At 51.4% G+C, this 24315-nt stretch overlaps 3 protein-coding genes across 6 annotated transcripts in view; 2 read left to right on the top strand and 1 right to left on the bottom strand.

Annotated features, from left to right (window-relative positions):
• The window catches only part of SLC31A1 (solute carrier family 31 member 1), a 28459-nt gene extending 14095 nt beyond the window's left edge, over nucleotides 1–14364 (top strand). For 2 of the 4 annotated variants that reach the window (XM_031054485.2, XM_031054488.2), the window contains exons 2-6: nucleotides 1959–2020; nucleotides 7349–7505; nucleotides 9537–9609; nucleotides 10000–10168; nucleotides 10831–14364. In XM_031054485.2, coding sequence (XP_030910345.1) covers nucleotides 7410–7505; nucleotides 9537–9609; nucleotides 10000–10168; nucleotides 10831–11032 — 540 coding nt within the window. In that variant the 5' untranslated portion in view covers nucleotides 1959–2020; nucleotides 7349–7409 and the 3' untranslated portion in view covers nucleotides 11033–14364. Of the gene's footprint in view, nucleotides 1–1607; nucleotides 1734–1958; nucleotides 2021–7348; nucleotides 7506–9536; nucleotides 9610–9999; nucleotides 10169–10830 lie in introns of those variants that run through there. The other 2 variants (XM_031054486.2, XM_005140680.4) reach the window with 2 other exon arrangements.
• A 1058-nt stretch (nucleotides 14365–15422) lies between these two features.
• CDC26 (cell division cycle 26) lies at nucleotides 15423–15937 on the bottom strand. Its single transcript, XM_034067807.1, has 2 exons — nucleotides 15801–15937; nucleotides 15423–15716 (listed from the first exon to the last, which is right to left on the bottom strand). Exons 1-2 carry the CDS (start codon nucleotides 15879–15881, stop codon nucleotides 15546–15548), a joined length of 252 nt encoding a protein of 83 aa, XP_033923698.1. The 5' UTR covers nucleotides 15882–15937; the 3' UTR covers nucleotides 15423–15545.
• Nucleotides 15938–16107: 170 nt separating this feature from the next.
• PRPF4 (pre-mRNA splicing tri-snRNP complex factor PRPF4) lies at nucleotides 16108–24007 on the top strand. The gene is made up of 14 exons (XM_034067801.1): nucleotides 16108–16254; nucleotides 16840–17020; nucleotides 17684–17870; nucleotides 18092–18179; nucleotides 18909–18988; nucleotides 19255–19348; nucleotides 20259–20353; nucleotides 20666–20724; nucleotides 21332–21455; nucleotides 22625–22714; nucleotides 23012–23134; nucleotides 23287–23394; nucleotides 23475–23593; nucleotides 23714–24007. The coding sequence occupies exons 1-14, from the start codon at nucleotides 16183–16185 to the stop codon at nucleotides 23905–23907; spliced, it is 1614 nt and encodes a 537-aa protein (XP_033923692.1). The 5' UTR covers nucleotides 16108–16182; the 3' UTR covers nucleotides 23908–24007.
• Nucleotides 24008–24315: the final 308 nt, after the last annotated feature.

Below are 24315 nucleotides of genomic sequence, written 5' to 3' on the forward strand. Positions count from 1 at the left end.
CAAAATGACTCCACTTGGCAGAGCAGAGCCCCACAGACCCCCCGTGTGCTCCCCCAGGCTTCAGGGCAGGGGCATGTACTGTTGGCCCCAGCAGTGGGATGTGGCTGTGCTGCCGAGAACCTGAGCTGAACCTTGGCTGAATCTTCCATCCCAAACCTCCCTGCGTGGGGGGTGGAAGGCTTTGATCCACTCCCTGCTCACATCCTGCCTCCAGGGTTTGCCAGAGGCACCTGAGGAAAGGCTCTGTCTGGGCCTGGGCAGGTGCCATTGCCTGTGGGCTCAGGAGCACCGGGACATTGTTGGTGTGCTGTATGCTCTGCAGTCCCCTTCAGCATCCAGGACCAGGCTGAAAGGATTCCAGCCTGAGATCCTTGATGGAGGAGGATCACCTCTCCTGCGTGGCTTTCTCACCTCATGAAAAACTAACAGCCCTGGAGGTTATTGATAAGGGCCCATTCTCCTGCTGGTACCATGTGTGATAGCTGCTGAAGAGCTGCTCTCTCTCCATGCTGCCAGCTTGGCTGTGCCTCCCTTCCACATCCCTGCTGACTGCTTCCATCTGGGCATGTCACAGACTGCCCAGACAGCGGCCCCTTTGGAAGCTGCACACAAGCTGTTGTCTGTAGCCCTGCTCAGCTCTTTTGTTGCCCATCATTCTCCGCTCCCTGCACCCTTGGGCATCACAAGCTGGACATCCTCCAGGGTACCTGTCTTCTTCAGAGCTTCTGAAGCCCAGCTCAGCTGTATCCCTTCTGCTCACAGGTGGAGAGGGACAATGTGCTCCTCTCCCAAGCCATTCCCTTCTCTTTCTTGCTCTTTATCCAAACCCCTTCTAGTGTGTAGAGCTGGTAAAGGCTTTTGGTTGGGGCTCTGAGGAGGTAACACAGGACCAGGCCAAGCCACAGCTCTGCTGTGAGCTTGCAAACATCCCTTAGATCCTTAATATAGCATTCAGAGCTCCTTCTGCAGGTGTTGAGCAATTATAGGGTGTGTTGGGCACAACACAGTCTCTCCTGTGTGGCTGAGTTCCTGCCTGGGGTTGCTGAAGCTGCTTGGAAGAGTTCTGAGGGGAATTTTGGCATTGGAGAACAACAATATGTGTGTCTGTGGAACACTTCCATTGCGTTGAAGAATGATCTGTTTATTCCAGGTATCTTTCCAGTGCTGAGGTGCTGGCACAGGGTGCCCAGAGAAGCTGTGGCTGCCCCATCCCTGGCAGTGTTCAAGGCCAGGTTAGACACAGGGTCTTGGAGCAAGCTGCTCCAGTGGAAGGGGTCCCTGCCTGTGGCAGGGGTTGGAGCTTGAGGAGCTTTAAGGTCCCTTCAACCCAAACCAGGCTGGGATTCTATAAGCTTTAGTGTGCCTAGATAGCTTGCCCTGGGAGGGCTCTGCCTGCTGTGTCTGGCTGCTCCTATAGTATGAACAGGTAGGATTAGGCTGTGCCTTTAGGAGCTAAGCCTGGACCCCAGGGGAGTCCCAGCAAGTTCCCCTCTTTGGAAAGGAAGCAGTTAAAGTTGTCCTGTTTGCCAGGAAATTGAATAAATGAAGCAGTGCTTAAGCCTCAGGGTGAGTGGCTCAGAGCAGTCAGTGGGGAGCGGGGTTTAGCCAGGGAACAGTGCAGCAGTGTCTGCAGCTGTCTGCCTACCCTCCCACTTCAGGGCAAAAACAAGGATTGGGCTTGAGACCACAAGCTGGGAGCCCCTGGAGCTCACACAGTTGCCAGCTGGGCTGCTGTAAGTAGAGCACCGATAACTTCGGGTTGCCTTTTCCATTACTCATGTGTTTTATACGTGGCATTCCTTTGTGGCATGCAGGACTGAGGCGGACGTGATGTGCAAGCGGGAGATCTTTGCCTTTCCAACGTGTTTTTTCTGACCTTTTTTCCCTTGGATTACTCTCGGGAGCTTTGATTTGAATTCTCAGTAAATTTTACCAGAGGTTTCTCCCTTCTTTTCCAGGAGAACAGAGAGAGCTCCTGACCCTGTTCTGCCTACCAGCAGCACTCGTGGAGAGACCCCAGGTAACAATCACTCCAGCCGTGTGGAGGCAGGACTCTGGAGGCTTCTGCACAGGAGCCAGCCACATCAGCATGGCTCTGGTGACCCAGTAACTGGCGTAAAGGAGACTGAAGAGGGTTTTCTTAAGACTCTGGTACTTCTGGGCACAGCCAGTGGAATTAGTTTTATTCCTTGCTTTCTCAGCAGTGGCATGGAAAAGATGAGGTGCTGTTTTGAAGGGAAGGGTTTGCTGCTCTAATGGGTGTTGATTTAGGGCTCTAATGTTAATCCTGTCAGACTTCTGATTTGGAAAGGGATTTTGTTCCTTTTGAATGTGGCTTTAAGGAAGCTGTTTGCACACCACGTTTCAAACCCAGCTGATCTGTAAAGCACTTTCAGGGAGCCTGGCAGATCCATCCCATAGTCTGTCTTGTTTGTGCTTGTCCAGTGTTTCTGTATTAAAAGGTGTTATCTGTGTTGGGGGTCTGGAAGGCTGTTTGCCACAGGAAAAACTGTGACAGGATGCTCAGTGAACAGAGCAGAAGCAACCAACTGAGCAGCTCTGGTGCAGGTTATGTATAATGTACATCAGCTCACAGGTAAGACCTGCTTGAGAAGGCTGCTTTGTGTTTGGCATCTCAGCAGGTCCAGCCCATTTGCCTGTTGTTTCTGTTGCACTAGCAGAAGATACTGTCTCTCCTCCCTTTGCTGTGCCCCGGAGTTGCTAACGTGGCTTCCTGGTGTGTGTGTTGTGGGATGAGGCAGCACTGGTTACGTGTTGGTGGAGGGTGAAAGTACATCCTGATGCTGAGCTTGGGAGGTTGCTGTTGTCAGATGCTGCTCCAGGCTGCACATCTCCCTGACCCAGCTGCAGGGGTTGCAGCAGAGGGGTTGGAACCTCTGAGCAGAGCCTACCTGAGTGCTGAGGTCAGTGCTGTTCCAAGGAGAAGTCCTGTGTGTAGCTCTGAGTCTTGCTGTTTTCCTTAAGGATTTGAGGACTCATGAAATGGAGGCTGTGGCTCCTTTTCCCTGGGGTGACAGCACCAGGAGGGAAAGAAAGAAGCCCTGGAGAGAATTTCCTCATTCCTGTCCCACCCTGTTTATTTGCTGATGCGGCAGAGCTATTGCAGGGTACAGAAGAAATGTGTGTCCCTGCTAACTGCAGCATGGAGGCAGGGGTACTCTGAGGTCTGTGCCCTTCAGGTGGGTACATGCTTTGACATACCTGAGCCTGGTGCACCAGCCAGGGTCTGCTCCAGACCCCTCACCAGGGCCAGCTCAGGAATCCACGCCAAAGCCTCTCTTCATCTCTCTGCAAACATGGAAGCAGGGTGAGACAAGTCACCCATTCAGGCAAAAATACCTGCTGGAGTGCTGGGTTTGTACAAGACTAAACCTATTTAAAGAGCTAGCAATAATAGAAACTTATGTGTGTGGGGGTGGGTTCCTCCAGGTGTGGAGTCCGACTTTTTTAAAAGGTGCCTTTCTCTTTGTGATACACAAGGCTCCATCTCAGCTTGTTTCTTAAGGTCTGTGCAAGCAAGCAGACATTTGCAACTTGAAATATTACACAGCCATGAACCTCTTCCTGCTGTGGCTCTAGGTGTTGTGTTTTACCCCAAAGCACAGGTAGAGACCTAAGTTATAACTGACTGATTGTACTGGGGTGTTCCACTGGAAGTGATTTAAACAGGAATGCATCCACATGTTGGTTATCTTTAGTAACACAAAAAGCAGCTCAAGTGCCTCAGTCTGGGTTATTTCCTCTTATTCTACTTACTGTCATACAATCACAAACTGGTTTGGGTTGGAAAGAACATGAAAGATCATCTTCATAAAAACTAAGTAATAGATCTTAAGAGCTTCTGCCTAAGAGCTCATCTCAGTCTCCCCTCGGGCAGGTTCAAGCTATTCCCCTTGTCCCGTCCCTACAGGCCCTTGTCCCAAGCCCCTCTCCAGCTTTCCTGCAGCCCCTTTAGGCACTGGAGCTGCTCTCAGGTCTCCCCTTCAGGAGCCTTCTCTTGTCCAGGCTGCCCCAGCCCAGCTCTCTCAGCCTGGCTCCAGAGCAGAGCTGCTCCAGCCCTTGCAGCGTCTCCAAGGCCTCCTCTGGACTCAGTCTTTGTAACCTGCACCAGGACCCTGCTCATCCACATGCAGCCACTTGTTTGCCCATACCCTGTCAATGTCTAGAGAACACATCCCCTGTTTCTCCTTTCTGAAGACCACGGTGGTAAATCAGTGAGCAGTTGGACACAACCCAATCATGAAGGGAGCTTTTAATGTGGTGAACAGCCAGGGCCGCTGTGGGACATGTTGGAACCTGCAGAGCTTGGCAGGAGCACGGGATCCTGAGAAGAATAAATAATGGAATTGCACAGTAGTCACTAGTAGGAATGTTGCAGCCAAAGCACAAGCAACGTGTCAGTCACATGGAGGAAGAAGAGGGAGAAGATGAGTTTTAGCTGGGGAGAGGGGACATTCTTCCCTTACTTCTTTCCCCTCGCGGCACACTCACCTTTGATCCCATGGTGTAATTCCCTTGGGCTATTCTTCTTCCTTCCCTGCTGCACAAGCTGATTTGAAGTCTGTGTGTCTTGGCACAGGCTTCCTTTCCCAAATGTTTGTATTTCGGGACTTCAGTGTTTGAACATTTCATCTCTGAATGGGATCATCTTCAAAGCTGTGCTGTGTGAAAATTGCACCATGTGTTCTGTAGCTATCCTTTGGGAATGCTTTTTGGGGTCAGGTGAGTGGCTGCTTGCATGAGTAGTAGTTCTTAATTTAATGAAGAACTTAATTAAGAACTTAATTCTTGAGTTCTCCCCCAGCACTGCTGGCTTTGTTTCCTTATCTTCCTCCAGTCTTTAACCTCTCTCATTGTTCTTTTTAACTTAACTCCAAAGCCTGTTGAGATGCTCTGTCACTGATGCTGTGCCCGGCTGCACGTTCTGGGACACCAGTGGTTCCTGCACACTGTTGTCATCAGGTCACTGTCTCAGAACCAGCTCTACCATGGGCTGGTTGCCCTTTGGGGTTTGTTTGCTAAAAGCTCCTCTGGAGTTTAATTTCCCCTTTCCAATCTCTATATATGCACACCTATCTGTTCAAACACCATAGTGGCTTTTAGCTTAGAAAGCTCCTTTTCCCCAGTTGTAAGCACTCCTGATGGTTGATCTGGGAGGAAGCACATCTCTGTTGGGGTTTAACCTCAGTCAGAATCTGAGCACTGTGGAGCCACTGGTGGAATGCAGGGGGAGCATTGGAAAAAGGTAAAACCAGTGAGTTAAAAACAGTTTAATAATTGAAATGAAGTGAAATATAATGATAGGAGGAGGGAATAAAAAGGGAGCAAGGAGTGAAGCCCAAGAAGAACAAATGGCACACAGTACAATTCTCACCACCCGCGGACTGATGCCAGCTCATCCTGAGCAGCGATTGGCTCCTCCCAACCAACCTCCCCAGTTTCTCCTCTGGGCATGATGTGCTGTGGGGTGGAATACCGCTTTGGCTGCTTCATGTCAGGTGTCCTGGCTCTGCTTCCTCCTGGCTCTGTGTGCCCCTTCTCACTGGCACGGTGTGAGACTGAAAAGTCCTTGATCAGGGTAAGTGCTACTGAGCAACTAAACCATCAGTGTGTTTGCAGCATTATTCTTGGACTGAACTCGAACCACAACACTGCACCAGCTGCTAGGGACAAAATTAACACTATCACAGGCCAAACCAGGACACCCTCATCTCAAGTTTTTCTTAAACTTTGACTTAATAAAATGTCTGTACTTTGTTTTTTACTTCACTTGGTTTTACTTCAGTGGAGTACGGGGATACCCAGGATTCCAGACAGGGTCTGGCACAGCAGTGTCAGTACATATGTTCAGTGTTGTCTTACCTGACTTGGGTGAGGGTTGCCTCTGCCTGGCTCTGTCACACTGAGAGATGCTGTTATTTCAAGCCTGATGGTGTTCCCAGGTTGCTCCTTCCACCCAACGACTTTTCATAATATACATGTTGGGCTGCACCCCCAGAGAGTGAGCAGCAGCTCAGGGAGGGGATCCTGCCCCTCTGCTGTGCTCTGGGGAGACCCCCCCTGCAGCCCTGATCCAGCTCTGGGGCAACAGCACAAGAGGGACGTGGAGCTGTTGGAGCGAGGCCAGAGGAGGCCATGGAGATGCTGCGAGGGCTGGAGCAGCTCTGCTCTGGAGCCAGGCTGAGAGAGCTGGGCTGGGGCAGCCTGGACAAGAGAAGGCTCCTGAAGGGGAGACCTGAGAGCAGCTCCAGTGCCTAAAGGGGCTGCAGGAAAGCTGGAGAGGGGCTTGGGACAAGGGCCTGTAGGGACAGGCCAAGGGGAATGGCTTGAACCTGCCTGAGGGGAGACTGAGCTGAGCTCTTAGGCAGAAGCTCTTCCCTGTGAGGGTGCTGAGGCGCTGGCACAGGTGCCCAGAGAAGCTGTGGCTGCCCCATCCCTGGCAGTGTTCAAGGCCAGGTTGGACACAGGGGCTTGGAGCAAGCTGCTCCAATGGAAGGGGTCCCTGCCCATGGCAGGGGTTGGAGCTGGAGGAGCTTTAAGGTCCTTTCCGACACAAACCAGGCTGTTCTTTCAACCAGAAATTGTCCCGAGTCCCTCTAGAGCTGCTCTGGGTACAGAGTGCAGAAGCCATGTCCCCATCTACCCAAGAGCTGTACTTTTAATGCAGTGTGTCCAGACACACTGATTTGCAGTAACCAGATTAGGGATCTGCACTGGCAGCCTTTGGAGTGTTTCTCTCAGTGTGTGTGATGTGATTAGAGGGAAGATGTGACAACATAGAGCTCATCAAAATCAAACTGGATTGCCTGGGGCTGTTGTAGACCTTTGCCTGGTAATAGGTCTTGTACCACCTAACATAATTTCTTTGTTAAACATGTCTCTAATAAATGTATAACTGTCAATTAGGAGAAATATTGACATCTGGTTCCTTAGTATATGCAATTTAAACTGGGGCTTGAGGTATTTTTGCATCTTGCATGACTGCAATTGAAAAGAGACGTGGGTTTTTTTGTCCTTTTACAGACAAGAAATGTTCCTTTATGCTGAGCACTTGTCCCTGTGTGCTACCTCAATCACATTAGGCTGCCTTGGTGGCAGGAGGGTTGAGGGTGGTGCAGCAGTAGGATGATGTAAAGCTTAGAGGGACACACCTTTAAATTGTCCTGCTCGCTTTGCTCTGTGTCCTCAGTAGTCACAGTGCAGGACCACGAGGATGCTTCAGAAGCCTATCCTATCAGTGGCTTAGAGTATTTTCTCTTGCAGAAGCACCAGAGAAACTGTACTCTGATTAGAGAAGTGCTTATTGTAGTTTTGGCTTCTTTCTCAGGGTCCCACTTTTCTACGTGCCTTTTTGAATCTCTGTGGTAAAGATACCTCACGATCACCCCATGAACGGCTCCATGTTTCCAGCCACTCATCCTCCTGAACATCACCACCCAACGGCATCCTCAGAACACAGCCATGGATCTGACATGATGATGATGGTAAGTGGAAAATTTATAGCTAACCAGAGAGCTTTTCCTTGTGTGTGGTTCAGAGTGACTTCATCTTACAGACCGTGCTCTTGAGAATCATAGACTGGTCCAGGTGGGAGGGACCTTAGAGCTCCTCCAGCTCCAACCCCTGCCACGGGCAGGGACCCCTTCCACTGGAGCAGCTGCTCCAAGCCCCTGTGTCCAACCTGGCCTTGAACACTGCCAGGGATGGGGCAGCCACAGCTTCTCTGGCTTCTCCCACACACCCTGTGCCAGGGCTTAAGTTTAATCAGAAATTAAGCTTAGCTTTGGAAGGTGTTCTTAAGACCCAAATATGGGCCCCATTGTGGCTCTTCTGGAATGAAGGAGTGGCATGAGGTGATAGGCAACACGAAATGCATTTCAGAGCTGGAGATCCTGTGGCAAATGGTCTTTTCCAGCAAAGACCTTTCTAGAAGACAGCCTGGTGTCTGCTCCCCAGCCAGCTAAAGGCAGAAATGCCAAGTAAGCTGTTTCCTGCAAGAAACAGACATGGATGCAGTTCTCCAGGCTGTTGGTGTTAGCAAAAGCCTTAACTGGCACTGAGGGGGCTGCACACCAGTGTGATGGATTGTGCTCACCTGCACACGACCAACGCCTGTGCCCTTTTCCTTCTGAACTCAGTATGCACTGGGCTTGGGGAGCAAAGTGCTACCAGGGCTCTTTGCCACATTGGCATGAAGGCTGTGTTGGTGCTGAATCTTGCTGCTCTAGCTAACTCTGATTTAAACAGGTTCAGACTTGGGTGTGCTGACCATACAGAAGCTTTGCAGAGATCCTGGCCAGAGTTTCCCTGGAGATGACCAGGGATGTGTGTTTGTGTGTAGCCAGTTCTCAGGATGTTTTCAGCTTTTTCTTCCTTTTCTAAGTACTTTTGGAGTGAGTTTCAGGTTATTAAAACCTGACTCTTTAGGGTTAAACTTTGAAAGAAGGGAAGAGAGGGTGCATTTCCCTTCCAGATGGGAATGTACTTGGATACACTGCAAGCCTTCAGTTAGAGTTTGCTGGGCTGTGTGCCCTGAAGAAGGCAGCAAGAATTACCAGAGCTGCCTCCCCTTTGGGAGCATGGCCCAGTGGAAAGCCAGGGGTGCTGGTGGGACTTGCAGTTCAGTGTTGCCACTGATGCCCTTGTGAAGCTCATCTGATCTAACAGCTCAGCACTGGCATTCCCTTATCTCTTATTTTCCCTCTGATTACTCTTTCTTTGCCAGTGCCAAGTGCTCTTACCTTCAGTGATGGTTGCAGGACCCTGCCTAACCCTGCAACTGGAAACTGTGACGAACTGCACAACATTCTGAGCTAATGTGAAAACATGCTGAACTGTGGTGTGTGTACTTGGATGGGAAGATGACATGAATCCCAGCTGGTGGGGAATCATTGTCTCCCCTTCACACAGCATTCACTCTGCACGTTCAGGAGCTCTTATTTTTACTCAGGGGAAGCTGTGCTCCTGGTTTATATACTACCTTGTTGTACCTGTATTTAGGCCTCTGTTTCCCATAGGATATTAGGAGTTTCTATAGGGAGACAAGAGTCTGGGGCCAGAGGATTCAGCTACAGAAACCTTTATCTATATAAGCCCACACAAGGTCAGGGTTGGGGGAAGAAAGTGCTCTGTGCACCCCAGGCTATGAGCAGTCATGAGGAGGCAGGGGTGAGCTCCACAGAGACATCCCCAGTCCCTGTCTGCTTCTGATGCTGCAGAGAGGAACTCTGAAAGCAAGGAGAAGGCATTTTCCTGTAGCAGGTACTGTAAAGGAGAGATCTGTCCAGGGGCACTGCCTCAAAGAGCTGCCCACTGGAACCTGGAGCATCACTGGCCATGTCTTGCTTGTGTGTGTTTACAATGGATTTACTGAGGAGCTTCTTTGAGTCTCTCTAATGACCGACTGAAAGGATCCAAGTGCTTGCCATAACACAAAAGCCTTTACTGAACCTTGTGAGCTCTGTCTCAGGATGAGCTCCTCAGGCTCATCTTGATGTTCTTTATGTTTTGGGCAGGCAATGACTTTCCACTTCAGCTATGAGAACGTGCCATTGCTGTTTTCTGGACTTACAATCAATAGTCCTGGAGGTTAGTAAAACTCTCTTGTCCAGTCCCAACAAAAGGTTTACCAGTGATGAATGTTTCATGAACCAACTTGCTCTTTATGCCAAAACCACACAGGCACAGTGCATTGAGTGTGTTTGAAATGGCATCTAAGGGGTGAAAGAAAAGGGGAGATGCTTTGTCTAGCTCAAGAATTTGACTGGTTTCACTACAAAAGTGAGTGCTGCATTCACTTCATGGGTGGAATGCCAGATAATGCCTGTCTGAAACTCACATCTACCATCCACGTGTGCATGACCAGCCATAGCCTGGGCAGTGGGATGTGGCTGTGGACTCACGCGGTGCCTTTTCTGATGTGTTTTGAAGCAAATGTCTCGTGTTGCTCAGATACAATAACACCTCATCTCTTGTCAGAAATGGCTGGTGCTTTTGTGGCTGTCTTCTTCCTGGCCATGTTTTATGAAGGTCTTAAGATTGCCCGGGAATGTCTGCTCCGTAAATCCCAAGTCAGCATTCGCTACAACTCCATGCCAGTGCCAGGTCCCAACGGCACCATCCTGATGGAGACACACAAAACTGTGGGGTAAGAATTTCCCTTCCAAGACACATTTCTTCTGCAGCTGACAAAGATGAAAATGGGGACAGAAAAAGAAACACTTTATGCAACCAGTATTACCCTCTGCAAAGTGTAATGGCTGCAGACTGGGACACTGCTCCACACTGTGCCACAATCACCTGCCCACCCTTTAGGATGGGGAACAAGAGGAGGAAAGCCACAAGGAGCCAGATAAGCCTGGTTATTCTCCAGAGCAGTTGTTAAATATATTCAGGGAGTTCCCATGAACAGAATTTAGGTGTTAGAGACAAGTGACTCTGACAGGAATTTCTTGGGATCCTTCTGCTGACAGGTAAACAAAGCCTCTACTCAGAAAAAAAGCCATTCTGCTTATTGAATGTGGGGGTAAAATAAGCTGCAGAGCTCTGTTTCTCAGGTAAAAGTGTGGTCCTCCTGGTAAGCACCATGCTGTCTTTGTCTTCAGTCAGCTCTAGGGGGAAAACCGCAGTTACATGGGACAGATGGATGCAGAACTCTGTGTCCAGACTGCTCTGTTACTTTGTCTGCCACCTCACACCCCCCTTGGCATCCTGTCAGCCTAAGCTGAGCTGCATTTTCTCTTGGGGGGATGTGTGTTTTCCCACCTGTGTCTCATGGATGCTGACATGGATGCTGTTTTGTGTTCCCAGACAGCAGATGCTGAGCTTCCCTCACCTCCTGCAGACTGTGCTGCACATCATCCAGGTTGTAGTCAGTTACTTCCTCATGCTGATCTTCATGACATACAACGGATACCTCTGCATAGCCGTGGCAGCTGGGGCAGGGATGGGCTATTTCTTCTTCAGCTGGAAAAAGGCGGTTGTTGTGGATATCACAGAGCACTGCCATTAACAGTGGACACTGCCCAGAAGCCTCTCCACCCCACTGCTCTCTTGAAGAAAAGGGATCTCTTGAAGGGAGGGATCCTTCCTAAGCTGACAGAGAATCAATATACAGAAAATCAACTGGAGTTCACCACAGGTTCCTGGCCAGGGTGCAGGGATGTGAGGAGCTGGGGTGTGCTGCTCCCTCGCTGAGGGGCAGCAGTGTTGACTCAAGGGTCCCATGGTTGCCACTCTGGGCCAGGATTTGCTTTAGCCTTAGATTATGCTGTGATTGAAATTAGTTGGCTGACAGAAATGTAGAAATTATTCTTTAAAAAAAAAAAAAAAAAGAAAAAGAAAACAAAAAGCATTTTATTTTTAAATTGTAAAAGCTCGTCTGGGAGGGTTTTATGAACAGCAGGGAAAGACCAGAGTCACCCATGGAGCTACATGTGTGAATGGCTGTTTTAATTCTACTTGTTTCAAGCTGTACAGGATGCCAGGGGACATTTCCCTGGCACTGTGGCTTTTGGGGCCAGTGACACCTTCTGATGCAGAAGGAAGTTTTGGTGCTGCACCTCAGACACACTCAGGTGTGTGCTGCAAGGGAGTACTTGATGTAAGTGTGTGACTTGGGGTCTCAATGACCTGTCCCCAAGCCCATCCATGTATGATGAGTGTTGATAACTGGATGTATCCAGCAGCATTACTCAGCTTCAGGTGGTAACGTTTAGGTTTGGCTGCTTTCACTTCCCAGTCATGGAAATACATGGAGTAGATGCAGGACAAGTGTGTATTTACAGGGCAAAAAGACTGTAAATAACCCATTGAACCTGCATTTACTTCATGTTGGATTGCACCTGGATGGAGCTACAGGTGGACTCTGGTTGAACTAATTCTGTAAATGAGGCAAGAGATAAATAATGATTTCATGACACTAAAGGTTAAGATGTCTGAAGCGGGCATTCCCTGATGGAGATGAAGGAGGTTAAACAGTCGTGTTCCTGTAAAGGAGAGATCTGGGGAAGAGAAGAAAGAAACGATAGAACTGAGCAGGCTTTGGTCTCTTCTCGGGTGAAATTTGGAGCAGTTCAGGCTGACTAAAAAGTGTTCCTGACCCAGATGACTCCTCTTTGTCTTAATAATTGTGCTGTGACGTGAGCTTAGAGGGGCAGGAGTTACCTGTGCTGCCATGCAGTGAAGAGCTCCCACTTGTCGTGAGCAGGACAGGCTGTGACACAGGCAGAGGCAGCCTCCTGCATGTGATGCCCACCGCACACCCTGGGTTTTCTAGGGAGCAGTTTTGGTTTAGCACTTTGTTATCAAACTGCTTCTTCTTGCAGGGAGTGTTGGGCAGAGCGTGGTGCAAAGCTGGAGTCTCCATTGCACTCGGGATGCCCAGCTTGTGCTTGTAACTGGCTGAAAGGCATGAAAGTGGGATTTTCACTGGAAAACAGGCACCACCTGCAGACTGGGACTGGTGCCTGGGATCTGCCCTGAGAACAGGGAATCCTCTTGAAGTAAAAGTGTTTGGGCATGTGCATTAGCACTTTTCTCTCCAGAGATGCAACTAGTCCCATGGTAGCCATGTAAGGAAAGCTGGGAATTACATTATAGCCCATAAGCGAGGCTCATCCCTGTGGAGGTGGGTTCTTCTGTGTTGATGGTCCATCAGCAGCCCAGAGCCCACCCTCACCCTACCACTCTCTGTGAAGGGCAGCAGGAAATCCATTACTGCTGCTGCCAGGATCCTGAATTGCTCCACCTGACGTTGACTGTCCTAGGTTGATGCCATTTGTTTGGACATCTTGTTTTCTTAGGGCAGCACAAGCACAGCATGCAATTTGATGAGGTAAAGGCAGGCTTCAGTTCCTAAAGAGCTGCTTTCTGTAGTGACTTTGCATCTGGGTGAAAAAGGCAAAGAATCCAAGCCCCCTCCTGAAGAGAGAGAGGAAAAGCTCTTCCCCAGTGTGACCTTTGAAGGGAGTTAACCTGCCAGGCTGCAGAAGGACAGATGCTGCTCTCTGCACCTGCCCCAAAGGTAAAAATCTCTGTAAGCAATCCTGCCTGTCTGTAAGAGCAGAAACCAGCCCCCCCACCTTGATTGCTGTGAGGGAATCTGAGTGCTTGTCAGGGAAGACTGAAGCAGTCGAGTGCTGGAGAGGGTTGGTTCTGGTTTGGAAGCTTTAACCTGCAGGGCTTGATCCCTGGAGTTGCTTGGAATCGGCAGTGCCAGCGCTGCTCCGGTCATTTCTCTGCAGTGAGCTGGAGCTGCTGCACCAGGGGTTAGAGTTGTGAGGGGCTCTGTGTGACACCAGTTACTCCAGGTACCTCTTGTTGTGTCTTTCTCTAAAATAGAACCTTCCCTTCACCTGATGCTGCTGTCACCTTTTGGCCACCCAATTCTCTGATTCAAGTGACCAGAGATGGATGAGTCAGAGATCACGCAATAGCTGTGGTTTTCACAACCTAAAATGGCTTTTCCTTAGCTTTTTTGCCTCATTTTATCTGTAGCATGGAAACTGTTTCCTCCCAGAGGTGATCCCCCTGTGTTCAGTGCGCAGTTGGGTGCTGATGCTGCCCCAGCAGTGGTCACCTGCATGGCAGGAGCTCCGGCAACAGTCCCTGGTACCCTGGCAGTGATGGCTGGAGCAGGCACAGCGCCTGTTAGACAGGGAGGGCTGAGTGAGGGAAGGATGGTCTGAAGGGGAGGGTGATCATGGAGGGAAGGAGGGTGCATCCTCTCTGCTGCTGAGGAAGGGACAGCCTCCACCTCCCCATGACCACCTCCCCTTCAGCTTTGGATGTGCTTCCTTTTGCTTCAGACAATCTGGAGCAGCCTCCCCCGTGCCTCCAGTGCCACCGATTGCATGTCCCTGGCCCAGGCTGCTGAGCAGAACCTGCTGCCTCCTGATGGCTTCACCCACCATGTCCAGGGCAGTCCCATTGACACTTGTGCTGATGGCACTAAACCCACATATGAGGTGGTGCTTGGAGGGAGGTGAGGGCTCTGCAAGACTTGAGTAAACTAAATTCACATCACCACAGTGTAGCATGCCTGGAATGTGATGTCCTGTGTCTGTACCCCATGTTTGGTCTCCACACGTGGTGCATCTGGATCCATCATCTCAGAAGTGCCTAAGCACGAGGCTGTCACCCACCGTTGTTTTCGTCCCTTCAGTGCCTGTTCAGTTTGCCTGGAGCAGCCCCACATCCAGCAGGGTTTGAGTTCTGTTTACAGTGAACTGTCACTTTTGTTTTTATCTTGCTCTATGTGGAGGTAACTTGTCTGATGTTACTGTGAATATCAAAAGTCTCCTGTATATAATTAACCAATAAACTAGATTGCATTTTACTGTAGTGGATGTGTGCTTTGGAAACACTCCTCAATGCAGAGACTGCAGCTGAAGTGGGGGCTGGCAGCTCTCACCACAGCAATCAGAGAGTGATTGGGAGTCACAGAATCCCAGCCTGGTTTGGGCTGAAGGGACCTTAAAGCTCCTCCAGCTCCAACCCCTGCCACAGGCAGGGACCCCTTCCACTGGAGCAGCTTGCTCCAAGCCCCTGTGTCCAACCTGGCCTTGAACACTGCCAGGAATGGGGCAGCCACAGCTTCTCTGGGCACCCTGTGCCAGCGCCTCAGCACCCTCACAGGGAAGACCTTCTGCCTAAGAGCTCATCTCAGTCTCCCCTCGGGCAGGTTCAAGCCATTCCCCTTGGCCTGTCCCTACAGGCCCTTGTCCCAAGCCCTTCTCCAGCTTTCCTGCAGCCCCTTTAGGCACTGGAGCTGCTCTCAGGTCTCCCCTTCAGGAGCCTTCTCTTGTCCAGGCTGCCCCAGCCCAGCTCTCTCAGCCTGGCTCCAGAGCAGAGCTGTTCCAGCCCTCGCAGCATCTCCATGGCCTCCTCTGGCCTCGCTCCAACAGCGCCAGGTCCCTCTTGTGCTGTTGCCCCAGAGCTGGATCAGGGCTGCAGGGGGGGTCTCCCCAGAGCACAGCAGAGGGGCAGGATCCCCTCCCTGAGCTGCTGCTCACGCTCTGGGGGTGCAGCCCAGCACATGGGGGGGTTCTGGGCTCAAGTACACACTGAAGCTGGGTCATGGTGAGCTTCTCATCAACCAACACCCCCAAGTCCTTCTACTCAGGGCTGCTCCATCTGTTCATCTCCCAGGCTGTGCTTGTGCTTGGGATTGTCCCGACCCGTGTGAAGGTTTATAGCACCCTGGTACCTTCTCCTTAGCGGGGTCACCAGCTCACAGGGTGAAGGTTTCAACAAACTCCCTTCACTGTCTCCATTTTTAAGGCCACGAAACCAAAGGGTTTCCAGCGGTTGTGTTTCACCTCCGGACTGCATCACACACGGGCACACACTGTAAGGACACACCGGTGTTTCCCCTCGGCCATTTACAGCAGCTCGTGTGGTTATTATTTAACAATGACAATAAAAAAGGACATATTTATTTACACTCCAGCCTTGCCAAGGGGCGCTCACAGGCGCGCTCCCCACAGCCCGGGCAGCGCGGTGCCGCGGGCCCGGCCCCGCCGTTAGAACTCGAAGGTGCCAAAGTGCGCGGCGCGGCCGCCGGCCTTGGGCTGCGGCTTGTACCCGATGCGGTCATTGATCATCTGCTCCCGGCTCTTGTGGTCGGTGCCCAGCGCCGCCGCCTCCTCACCGGCCGCCGCCGAGTCCGCGTCCTCCCGCTGCTTCCTGCGGCCCTGCGGGGCAGTGGAGCGGCGTCAGACCGATCCCGAGCGGGCGTGGGGGGAGCCGTGTCCCACCGAGGGAGGCCCCGCTCGCACCTCCAGGTCCTTCCGGATGCTCTCGAACTCCTCAATATCGTCCAGCTTCAGCTCCAGCCGCGTCGGCTTCCGCCGCAGCATCGCGATCGTGACCGGGACCAGGGCCCTCAGCCGCCGCCGCGGGCCGGGCCCGGCAAGGCCACACCTCCCGGCGTGCTCTGCGTGCCCCAGGCCACACCTACCGGAGTGCCTCTCACCCCCGGACTACACCTCCCATCGTACCTTGCGCGGCCCCAGGCCATTCCTCCCGGCGTGCCCTGCGAGCCCCGCTGCCAGCGGCTACTGCGCTTCCCGGCGTGCCCCGCGTCCCCCGGAAGTGATCGTGAGGCGCCGGAGCCCGAGCACCGTGCTGCTGCCGTTCCCGGTTCCCGTTGCCACCGCCATGGCCTCCGCTCGGGCCCCGGCAGCGCGGGGTGGCGCCCGCCCGCTGGTGCGGGCCCCCGCTCCCGCAGAGGTGGGTGTCTGGCTCGGGCGGGGAGGGAGGCGGCGGCGCCGGGCCCGTTACCCGCACGGCAGCGGGGCCGCCCCGGGGGCTCGTGTGCGCTGCTGCGGCCTGCGGGGTTGGCGGCGGCCGGAGCCCCCCCGCCCCCAGCCGCGTCTGTGTCAGGTTTCCCGGGATGCTCGGGTTCTTTCCGGGATGTTTGTTCGAGGCCCCTCTCCCGGGAGCGGGAACCGGTCACACCCCCCCCTCCACGTGCGGAGCGCCCCCGAGCGGGCAGCGGCATCGCCTCCTTCCTGAGCGGGATGGCGAAAAGCTCCGAGCTATAACGTTGTTGTTCTTCACTGTAGTCCCGAAAGGAGCCTTAAAAGTGAGGTGTGAGCAGGTCACAGGGAGCCAGAACACAGCAGAGTCCAACTGCGGCAAAGTATTTAATGGGGCATTTTACTTCTGCCCTTTGCACTTGGGCCAAAGCTGCTGCTTCAACCACGAGTGTCCGGGTCTCATCACAACGTCGCCACCGTCCTCCCCTGCACCCGGAGCTGTTTGCTGGCTCCTTGTCAACCAAAACGCACTTAAAGTTCTGCCTTCACCTTCCAGGCCACCAAGACCAAGCCTGCAGAAGAGAGCAGTGATGCTCCCCCAGCCAAGCGAGCCCCCATCTTCTATGGCAGCCTTGAGGAGAAGGAGAGGGAGCGTCTGGCAAAGGGAGAATCGGGGCTGCTGGGGAAAGAGGGGATGAAAGCGGCGATCGAAGCTGGCAACATCAACATCAGCAGTGGTGAGAATATTGACCCATGTTCTGCAGTGCGACACTTTCAAAAGGCTGTGGTCAACTTTTAGGATAACTTAAAGTCAAACCCATGAGGCTTTTGCCTGCATCAATGGCTCCTTGTTTGGCTTTTCCTCTTTGAGAGGGATCTGGTCCTGCCTCTGGATCAGGGCATCCCCAGCACAAACACAGGGCTGGAGCAGCTCTGCTCTGGAGCCAGGCTGAGAGAGCTGGGCTGGGGCAGCCTGGACAAGAGAAGGCTCCTGAAGGGGAGACGTGAGAGCAGCTCCAGTGCCTAAAGGGGCTGCAGGAAAGCTGGAGAGGGGCTTGGGACAAGGGCCTGGAGGGACAGGCCAAGGGGAATGGCTTGAACCTGCCCAAGAGAGGGGAGACTGAGCTGAGCTCTTAGGCAGAAGCTGTTCCCTGTGAGGGTGCTGAGGCGCTGGCACAGGGTGCCCAGAGAAGCTGTGGCTGCCCCATCCCTGGCAGTGTTCAAGGCCAGGTTGGACCCAGGGGCTTGGAGCAGCTGCTCCAGTGGAAGGGGTCCCTGCCCATGGCAGGGGTTGGAATTGGGTGAGCTTTAAGGTCCCTTCCAACCCAAACCAGGCTGGGATTCTGGGATGGTTTCTCATCCAGCACTGCTGTGAGCTGACAGCTCTGTTTGTTGCTCAGGTGAGGTCTTTGACCTTGAAGACCACATGAGTGAGCGTCAGGCCGAGGTGCTGGCAGAGTTTGAGCGCAGGAAGCGAGCCCGGCAGATCAACGTGTCCACTGATGACTCTGAAGTCAAAGCCTGTTTGCGGGCACTTGGGGAGCCCATCACCCTCTTTGGAGAAGGTCCTGCAGAAAGGAGGGAGAGGTGCTGTGTCTGCTTGAGTTGTGGATAGGGAGAACTTGGAGTTTATCTAATTCTTGATGGATGTTTTCCATGTGGTTGGGGTGCAGCAAGTGCCACTGCTCTGTAACACTTCCTTACAGTGCTGCAATAACACTGAGGAAGAAAGAGCAGTTGGCAGGAGCTCATTGTCAGCTTAGCTGAGAATTCACAGCCTGAATACAACTTGCTGTGTTTCTTCCCAGGTTAAGAAATATCCTTTCAGTGGTTGGCACAGACGCGTTAAAAAAGACCAGGAAAGATGACGACAGATCTAAAAAGTCCAGAGAAGAGGTAATGATCTCCCTGTTCCCTCAGCGCTGAGGGAAGCCTGTGTGATACCTGGCTTTCATGGGCTCTGCTCAGGAGTCTTGGTTTGGGTCAGTCTGTGGGTTCTCATGTTATCCGTTCATGCTTATTCTGTGTTGTCTGTCTTAGCAATTCTAAATCAGGAGCATTAAGTTAGTCTTTGTTTGCAGGACAAATCCCATTCTGCATGTAAAAGAGGAGAGCAGATGTTTGAACTGTTCCTTAGTCTAGCAGAGCCTTTGTTGCTGTCTTTGTACTTGGGAAGAAAAGAGGATATGTTCCTTCTGCTGCATCTGTTTCTGCCTGTGATTCTTCTTTCTTTCTGATTCTCCTGTCTCTTTTCTAAGTCCATTTTTCCCTTCTTATTTTGGGATCTTGGTGTCACAAACAAGGACAATTTCTGCAGCTCTTCGCTTTCATTTTCCAGGGGTATGTGTAGAGAATGAGGGAGCTGTAATTCATCAAGTAAACGTGCGTCAGAACTGGAATATTCTTGAGTGAAATGGCTGCACATCAGGATTTTGTCTGCAGGGCAGAGTTTGCTTTGTCTCTTTAATCACTTTTTCTAGGGCTGATAGTTGTGCAAAATACCTTTAAAAAGAGGCCTTAACACAGTGAGATTTAAGAGCGGACACTGTGATGGCACTTGTCTGCTCAGAGGAGGTTACTGAGTGGAAGAGCAACATCACATCAGCTGTGTTCTTTCCCTTGCAGTATCAGCAAACCTGGTACCACGAAGGACCACGCAGCCTGAAAACAGCACGGCTCTGGCTTGCAAACTACTCACTCCCCAGGTGAGACCCAGCAGCTCAAAGGAAAGAGGAGGCACAACTTGGTGTAAAGTTTGGCTGCTCATCCCACTGTGGGTAGTGCAGCCAATCTGGGGCCAAAGGAATGGGGAACATACACAGGCAGACAAGTCCAGTGAGTGTAGAACTCGAGTGCTCCGTGACTGACTCGTAACATCAGCCCAGCTTGGGGGAGGATGAAGGCATGGCCAGTTTCCAGCAGCAGGGTAGGGCAGTGTAGGGTTTTCTTACCCCACTGTTGCTCTCTGCAGGGCAGCAAAGCGGTTGGAAGAAGCCCGCCTGCTCAAAGAGATCCCAGAGGCAACCAGGACATCACAGAGGCAGGAGCTACACAAATCCCTGCGGGTAGGTTTGGCTGCTGCTTTTACAGCTTCTTGCTACTCCTCCAAAGACTCAGGAAGGGGTCAGTGCCCAGAGGTGCTGTGCAGATGTGTGCAGTTTTCTGCACTGTTGCCTGTTGGGAAGCTCTCTTTATTCTTCCTTCCCCCGTGGTGTGCAAAGAGCATGTTCTAATTCCTTCAGGGATTCAGAGAGATGTACGTTAGTTGTCCCTTTGCGTGGCAGAGGGATGAGCAGACATTCCTGCACTGCCTTGCCAATTGCCTGTGAACCTAAAGGCATTTGTTCCTGCCCCAATCACAGGTTTAGCTGGTGAGGAAGGGACTGCTCACTTTCCTTTCCTGTACAGCAGTCACCAGTGCATAAACCCAAGGGAAAATACAAGCAACACCATAATAACCATCTTTTAGATGACTCTGAGACAGCCTTGTGAGTGTGTTAAGTTAGATTCCCAGTTTAACCCAACAGAGAGGCTTGAGCCACTCAAATCCAGTTTACGCCCAGAGGCATTAACTGCCAGAAGGTTGACTTCTCCCCTCAGCACACCACAATGCCTGCCCTCCTCTGTCTGGATGCATTCATTGGATGAGGTGTAGAAAGAAACCAAAGCTGCAGGATGTTCATTATCAAAGCCACAGTTGCAAAGGAGGCCTGAAGGCTTCCTGGTGGCCAGTACAATGGGTGGCACTGGAGAGCTGCACTGGGCCCCAGGCCTACATCAGGCCAGCTCTGTGGAGCCTTGAAAGGTCAGAATGGTACCAGACAAGCATGCTTGGAGCTGGAGTGGCTGTGGGGCAGCTCCTCCCTTTGAAAGTGACTTTCCAAAGGCCTCTGCCTTCTTCACCCCACTCTTTGCCTGAGGTTTTCTCCAGGTTGTGCTTTGCTCAGTTATTGTTTTCTTTGTCTTTGTTTTCAGTCATTGAATAACTTCTGCAGCCAGATTGGAGATGATCGTCCGCTGTCCTACTGCCACTTCAGCCCCAATTCCAAACTCCTCGCAACTGCCTGCTGGTGAGTCTCCTTCCACAGCACTTGCTTTAGGGGCTGGAAGGCACAGCAGGAGTGAAGGAGAGGGGTGCTACTGCAGACCGGTGAATCAGGAGAGTTCAGAAACGCTTTTTCTTTCTACTCTGAACTCTCTTCCCTTCAATTTAGAGCCTAGGAGAGATTTCAGTCCAAGTCCATTAGTTGTGGCTGGTTGCCCCACGTGCATTGGTATTTCAGCCATTGCAGCCCCCATACCCAGGGGGTTTTGCAGCTCTGGGTTTGATCTGCTCTTTGACATTCCTGCCTACACTGACACCTATTTCTTGTCATCAACAGGAGTGGGTTGTGCAAGCTCTGGTCCGTGCCTGACTGCAACCTTGCCCACACCTTACGAGGTGAGAGCGACTCTGTTGAGTTCTTTTGTTCTTCTCTGGGCTGAGTTCCCCTTTCTCAATTACTTTGGCTCCAAATGTAGTGATCTTTAGGCAGGTTTTGTTCTCATGAGAGCACTGGGGAGCTGGGGCACTGTCAGGTAATGAGGAGGAAGTCCTGTCCCATCTCTTAGAGCTGAGACCAGAGTTTGCTGTTCCTGATTCTAAATGGGGTTTTGTTTTGTTTTGTTTCAAAACCTGGTTTGACTTATTTAGAGGCAAATAGCAGCATTTTTGGCCAGTCACTTGCCATCAGTGAGGTTCTTTGAACAGTGGTCACAACTTTGACTAAGTACAAAGGTGAGGACAGATCTCTGGATTTATATGTTGGATTTTCACTACATTTTGAGTGTTACAAACCTTTGTGTTGGACATCCTGAAGTGGGTGCTACTGGAAGTGCAGTGTAGCTGTTGGCAGCTGTGGCTGGTGGTTACAATGCACCTTCACCCAGTGTGGGAGGACACAGCAACAGTGTTCACTGGTACCCAGCTAATGAGCAATGCCGCTTCTCTGAAGAACTGGCCAAGATCATGTGCCAGATGGTGATTTTTGATCTTCCTTTCTCTTAAGGACACAGCACCAATGTAGGAGCAATAGTTTTCCATCCCAAAGCCACTGTCTCCCTGGACAAGAAGGATGTTAACCTGGCCTCCTGTGCAGCTGATGGTTCTGTCAAACTCTGGAGCCTTGACAGGTCAGAATGATACCAGACAAGCACACTGCAGCATGATTGGTTTGGGGTTTATTTCATGCTGCAAAACACTGGACATTTACCATCCTCCTGCAGATACAACCTTTTCTTGTAGTTATACCAGTGCAATTCCTGGCCTCAGTATGTGCCACCTTCTTCAGCAGGAAAAGAGATCACCCTGAGTAGGGAAATCCAGGTGAGGGGAAGTCATCTGAAGAGAATCAAGTCCAGGTTGCTGCTGGGCTCTGGTGAATGCTTTGGGTGATGGATGGAGGATTTGGAGATTGTTTCATTCTAAACTTTGATTTAGGAGAAAATATCCCCTCTTGGACTGGACTTGATGGTCTTTTCCAACCTAGTTCATTCTATGGATATTAAAAAATTAACTTAAGAGTTACTAGAAAGCACCACTATCTGGAGAAGGACTAACCAAATACAGGAGGATGCACAAAAGCTTCGGCCTCTCAGTGGCTCTGTCATTGCAGTGTAGTTTTGGAAGATGTGCAGCATCTATCCCAAGGCTGTGAAGAAGAGAAGGTGTAGACACTGAGCCCTGGCATTGGCTGTATTTGAGGAGCCCTGCAGTGTACCTCATGCAGTGGAAGTGCTCAGGTGCTTATCATTAGCTGGAAGTCAGTGTTTCCAGTAAGAGAAGCACAGTTCTGCACTGGCTGCTTATTAGTCTCAGATGACCACATCTCTTTAGTTACCCTGTTGGAAAGAAACTAAATGCTGCTCAGGTCTGCTGCTGAAGGTTGCTGACCTGCTGCTTGTAATTCTGGCAGAATATTCCCTCTATCCTCCCTTCCTGCAGCTCTGCACAAGAGCAGGATTTGCTCTAGTTCTGTGAAGCTGCAGTAAATCTCCTGCTGTTGCAGTAGTCTGTGTTTTGGTTCTGCGCTTTCAAGCACTAATGACAAGGGCCTTTTCAGGAATAATGATAATAATTATCATAGGAGAACTTTATAACCAACATGAGTGTGGATCAAGGGGTTCCAGCTTACAGCTGCACCTGTGTGAGCAAAGCCAGAATTCAGAGCCATTAGTTAAAGCTCTGATGTTCTGGCTGGGTGGCATTTAATGAACAGACCTTGTGCTGTGAGCAGAACGTTTGCAAAGGCCTCCAGGAGCCCCAGCCTCTGATCAGTGCCTGATTTTTGTTTATCTTTCAGTGATGAACCGGTGGCAGATATTGAAGGACACAGCATGAGAGTGGCACGTGTGATGTGGCACCCGTCAGGCCGGTTCCTGGGTACCACCTGGTAGGGAGGTTTGCTTATTTCCTTCAGACATTACCATAAGCTCTTTATCTGGTAGCCCAGTGAGTGCTGTTGCTTGTCCAGAGGAGCAGAGTGTGGGCAAGGGTTGGCCATTGACAGCAGCTGGGCTGCTGCAGTGTGAGGAACATCAAGGCACTGGGATTCCTTTCTCAGCCCCTCATGGGAAACCCTGTTGGTCTCCAGCTGGAAATAACACCCCACCCCCACCCCGAGTTAGTGAAATACCCTCTTGTTCTCCTTGGAGATCCATTGGGTTGGACACATGCTTTGTTTTTACAGCTATGATCACTCGTGGCGCTTGTGGGACCTGGAAGCTCAGGAGGAGATTCTCCATCAGGAGGGGCACAGCAAAGGGGTCTATGACATTGCCTTTCACACAGACGGGTCCCTTGCAGGCACTGGGTGAGTGTGCTTTGCACTGGAACCAGACAGGAAATGGTATCAAGGTTTGGTTGCTGACTGATGTGAGGTGCCCCAGTGATGCTGCTGGTGAGGCTGAGCTCTGGCACTTGTGGAAGACTCTGATGGGTAACACTAGTGGTCTCCCTTCCTAGAGGACTGGATGCTTTTGGCCGGGTGTGGGACTTGCGCACGGGACGCTGCATCATGTTCCTGGAAGGCCACCTGAAGGAGATCTATGGGATTAACTTCTCCCCTAATGGGTAAGAAGAGAGTTTGGGTGGTGGAACTAGGAGCTCTGAGTACAAAGCTTACAGCAATGCCTTCCCCCACCCTTTGGCAGATACCACGTTGCGACTGGCAGTGGTGACAACACATGCAAGGTGTGGGACCTGCGCCAGAGGAAGTGCATCTACACCATTCCTGCCCACCAGAACCTGGTGACTGGGGTGAAGTTTGAACGTAAGTACCTTCTGAGCTGAGGTGGCAGGGGATGAAACACCTTCAGGTCGAGAAAGTCAGGATTTGGGATGGTTTTATCTGCAAATCTCACCTCTGCCTTGTTCTCGTCCTCTGCTGCAGCCAACCATGGAAACTTCCTGCTTACGGGTGCCTATGACAACACAGCCAAGATCTGGACTCACCCCGGCTGGTCCCCACTGAAGACACTGGCTGGTCATGAGGGAAAGGTGATGGGACTGGACATCTCCCTCGATGGCCAGCTGATAGCAACCTGCTCCTATGACAGAACCTTCAAGCTGTGGACAGCAGAGTAGCTCAGAGCTGCTGCTCATGAACTGAAGGAAACGTTTGTGGCCATCAACTAGGACAAGCTTTTTTATATTAAAGAAAGGAATGGGCTGTTGCAGCATGTGATAGGGCAGCTGGGCACTGGTTGGGCCTTGGGTTGAGGTGGTTGTGAAGTACCTGTGTTTGCTGGAGGCAAATATTGGGTCATGTTTTTCTGCCCTTTAGGGTGCTGGTTTCATACTGCAGATACTTTCTGCTGTCGTTTGGAGATGATCCATCTGTTTCCACCCTCCCTTCCCCATTAGCCTCACAGGTTTCCTGCAGTCCATTTTACACATCTGTGGCTCACCACACACCCCCGAGGTGTGCTGTGTTGTTCAGCCTCTGCTCATTCCCTTCTTACCTTCCATTTCCAGGAGCCTTTGGAAGAAGTC

The sequence above is a fragment of the Melopsittacus undulatus genome, chromosome 11 (genome assembly GCF_012275295.1).
Source record: "Melopsittacus undulatus isolate bMelUnd1 chromosome 11, bMelUnd1.mat.Z, whole genome shotgun sequence".
NCBI classification, from domain to species: Eukaryota; Metazoa; Chordata; class Aves; order Psittaciformes; family Psittaculidae; genus Melopsittacus; species Melopsittacus undulatus.

Coding starts and splice junctions, on each gene's coding strand:
- PRPF4 (XM_034067801.1), top strand. CDS start 16,183: ATGGCCTCCGCTCGGGCCCCGGCAGCGCGGGGTGGCGCCCGCCCGCTG. Junction 18,180..18,908: donor CTAAAAAGTCCAGAGAAGAG/GTAATGATCTCC, acceptor TTTCCCTTGCAG/TATCAGCAAACCTGGTACCA. Junction 22,715..23,011: donor CGGTTCCTGGGTACCACCTG/GTAGGGAGGTTT, acceptor TTGTTTTTACAG/CTATGATCACTCGTGGCGCT.
- CDC26 (XM_034067807.1), bottom strand. CDS start 15,881: ATGCTGCGGCGGAAGCCGACGCGGCTGGAGCTGAAGCTGGACGATATT. Junction 15,717..15,800: donor GCATCCGGAAGGACCTGGAG/GTGCGAGCGGGG, acceptor ACTGCCCCGCAG/GGCCGCAGGAAGCAGCGGGA.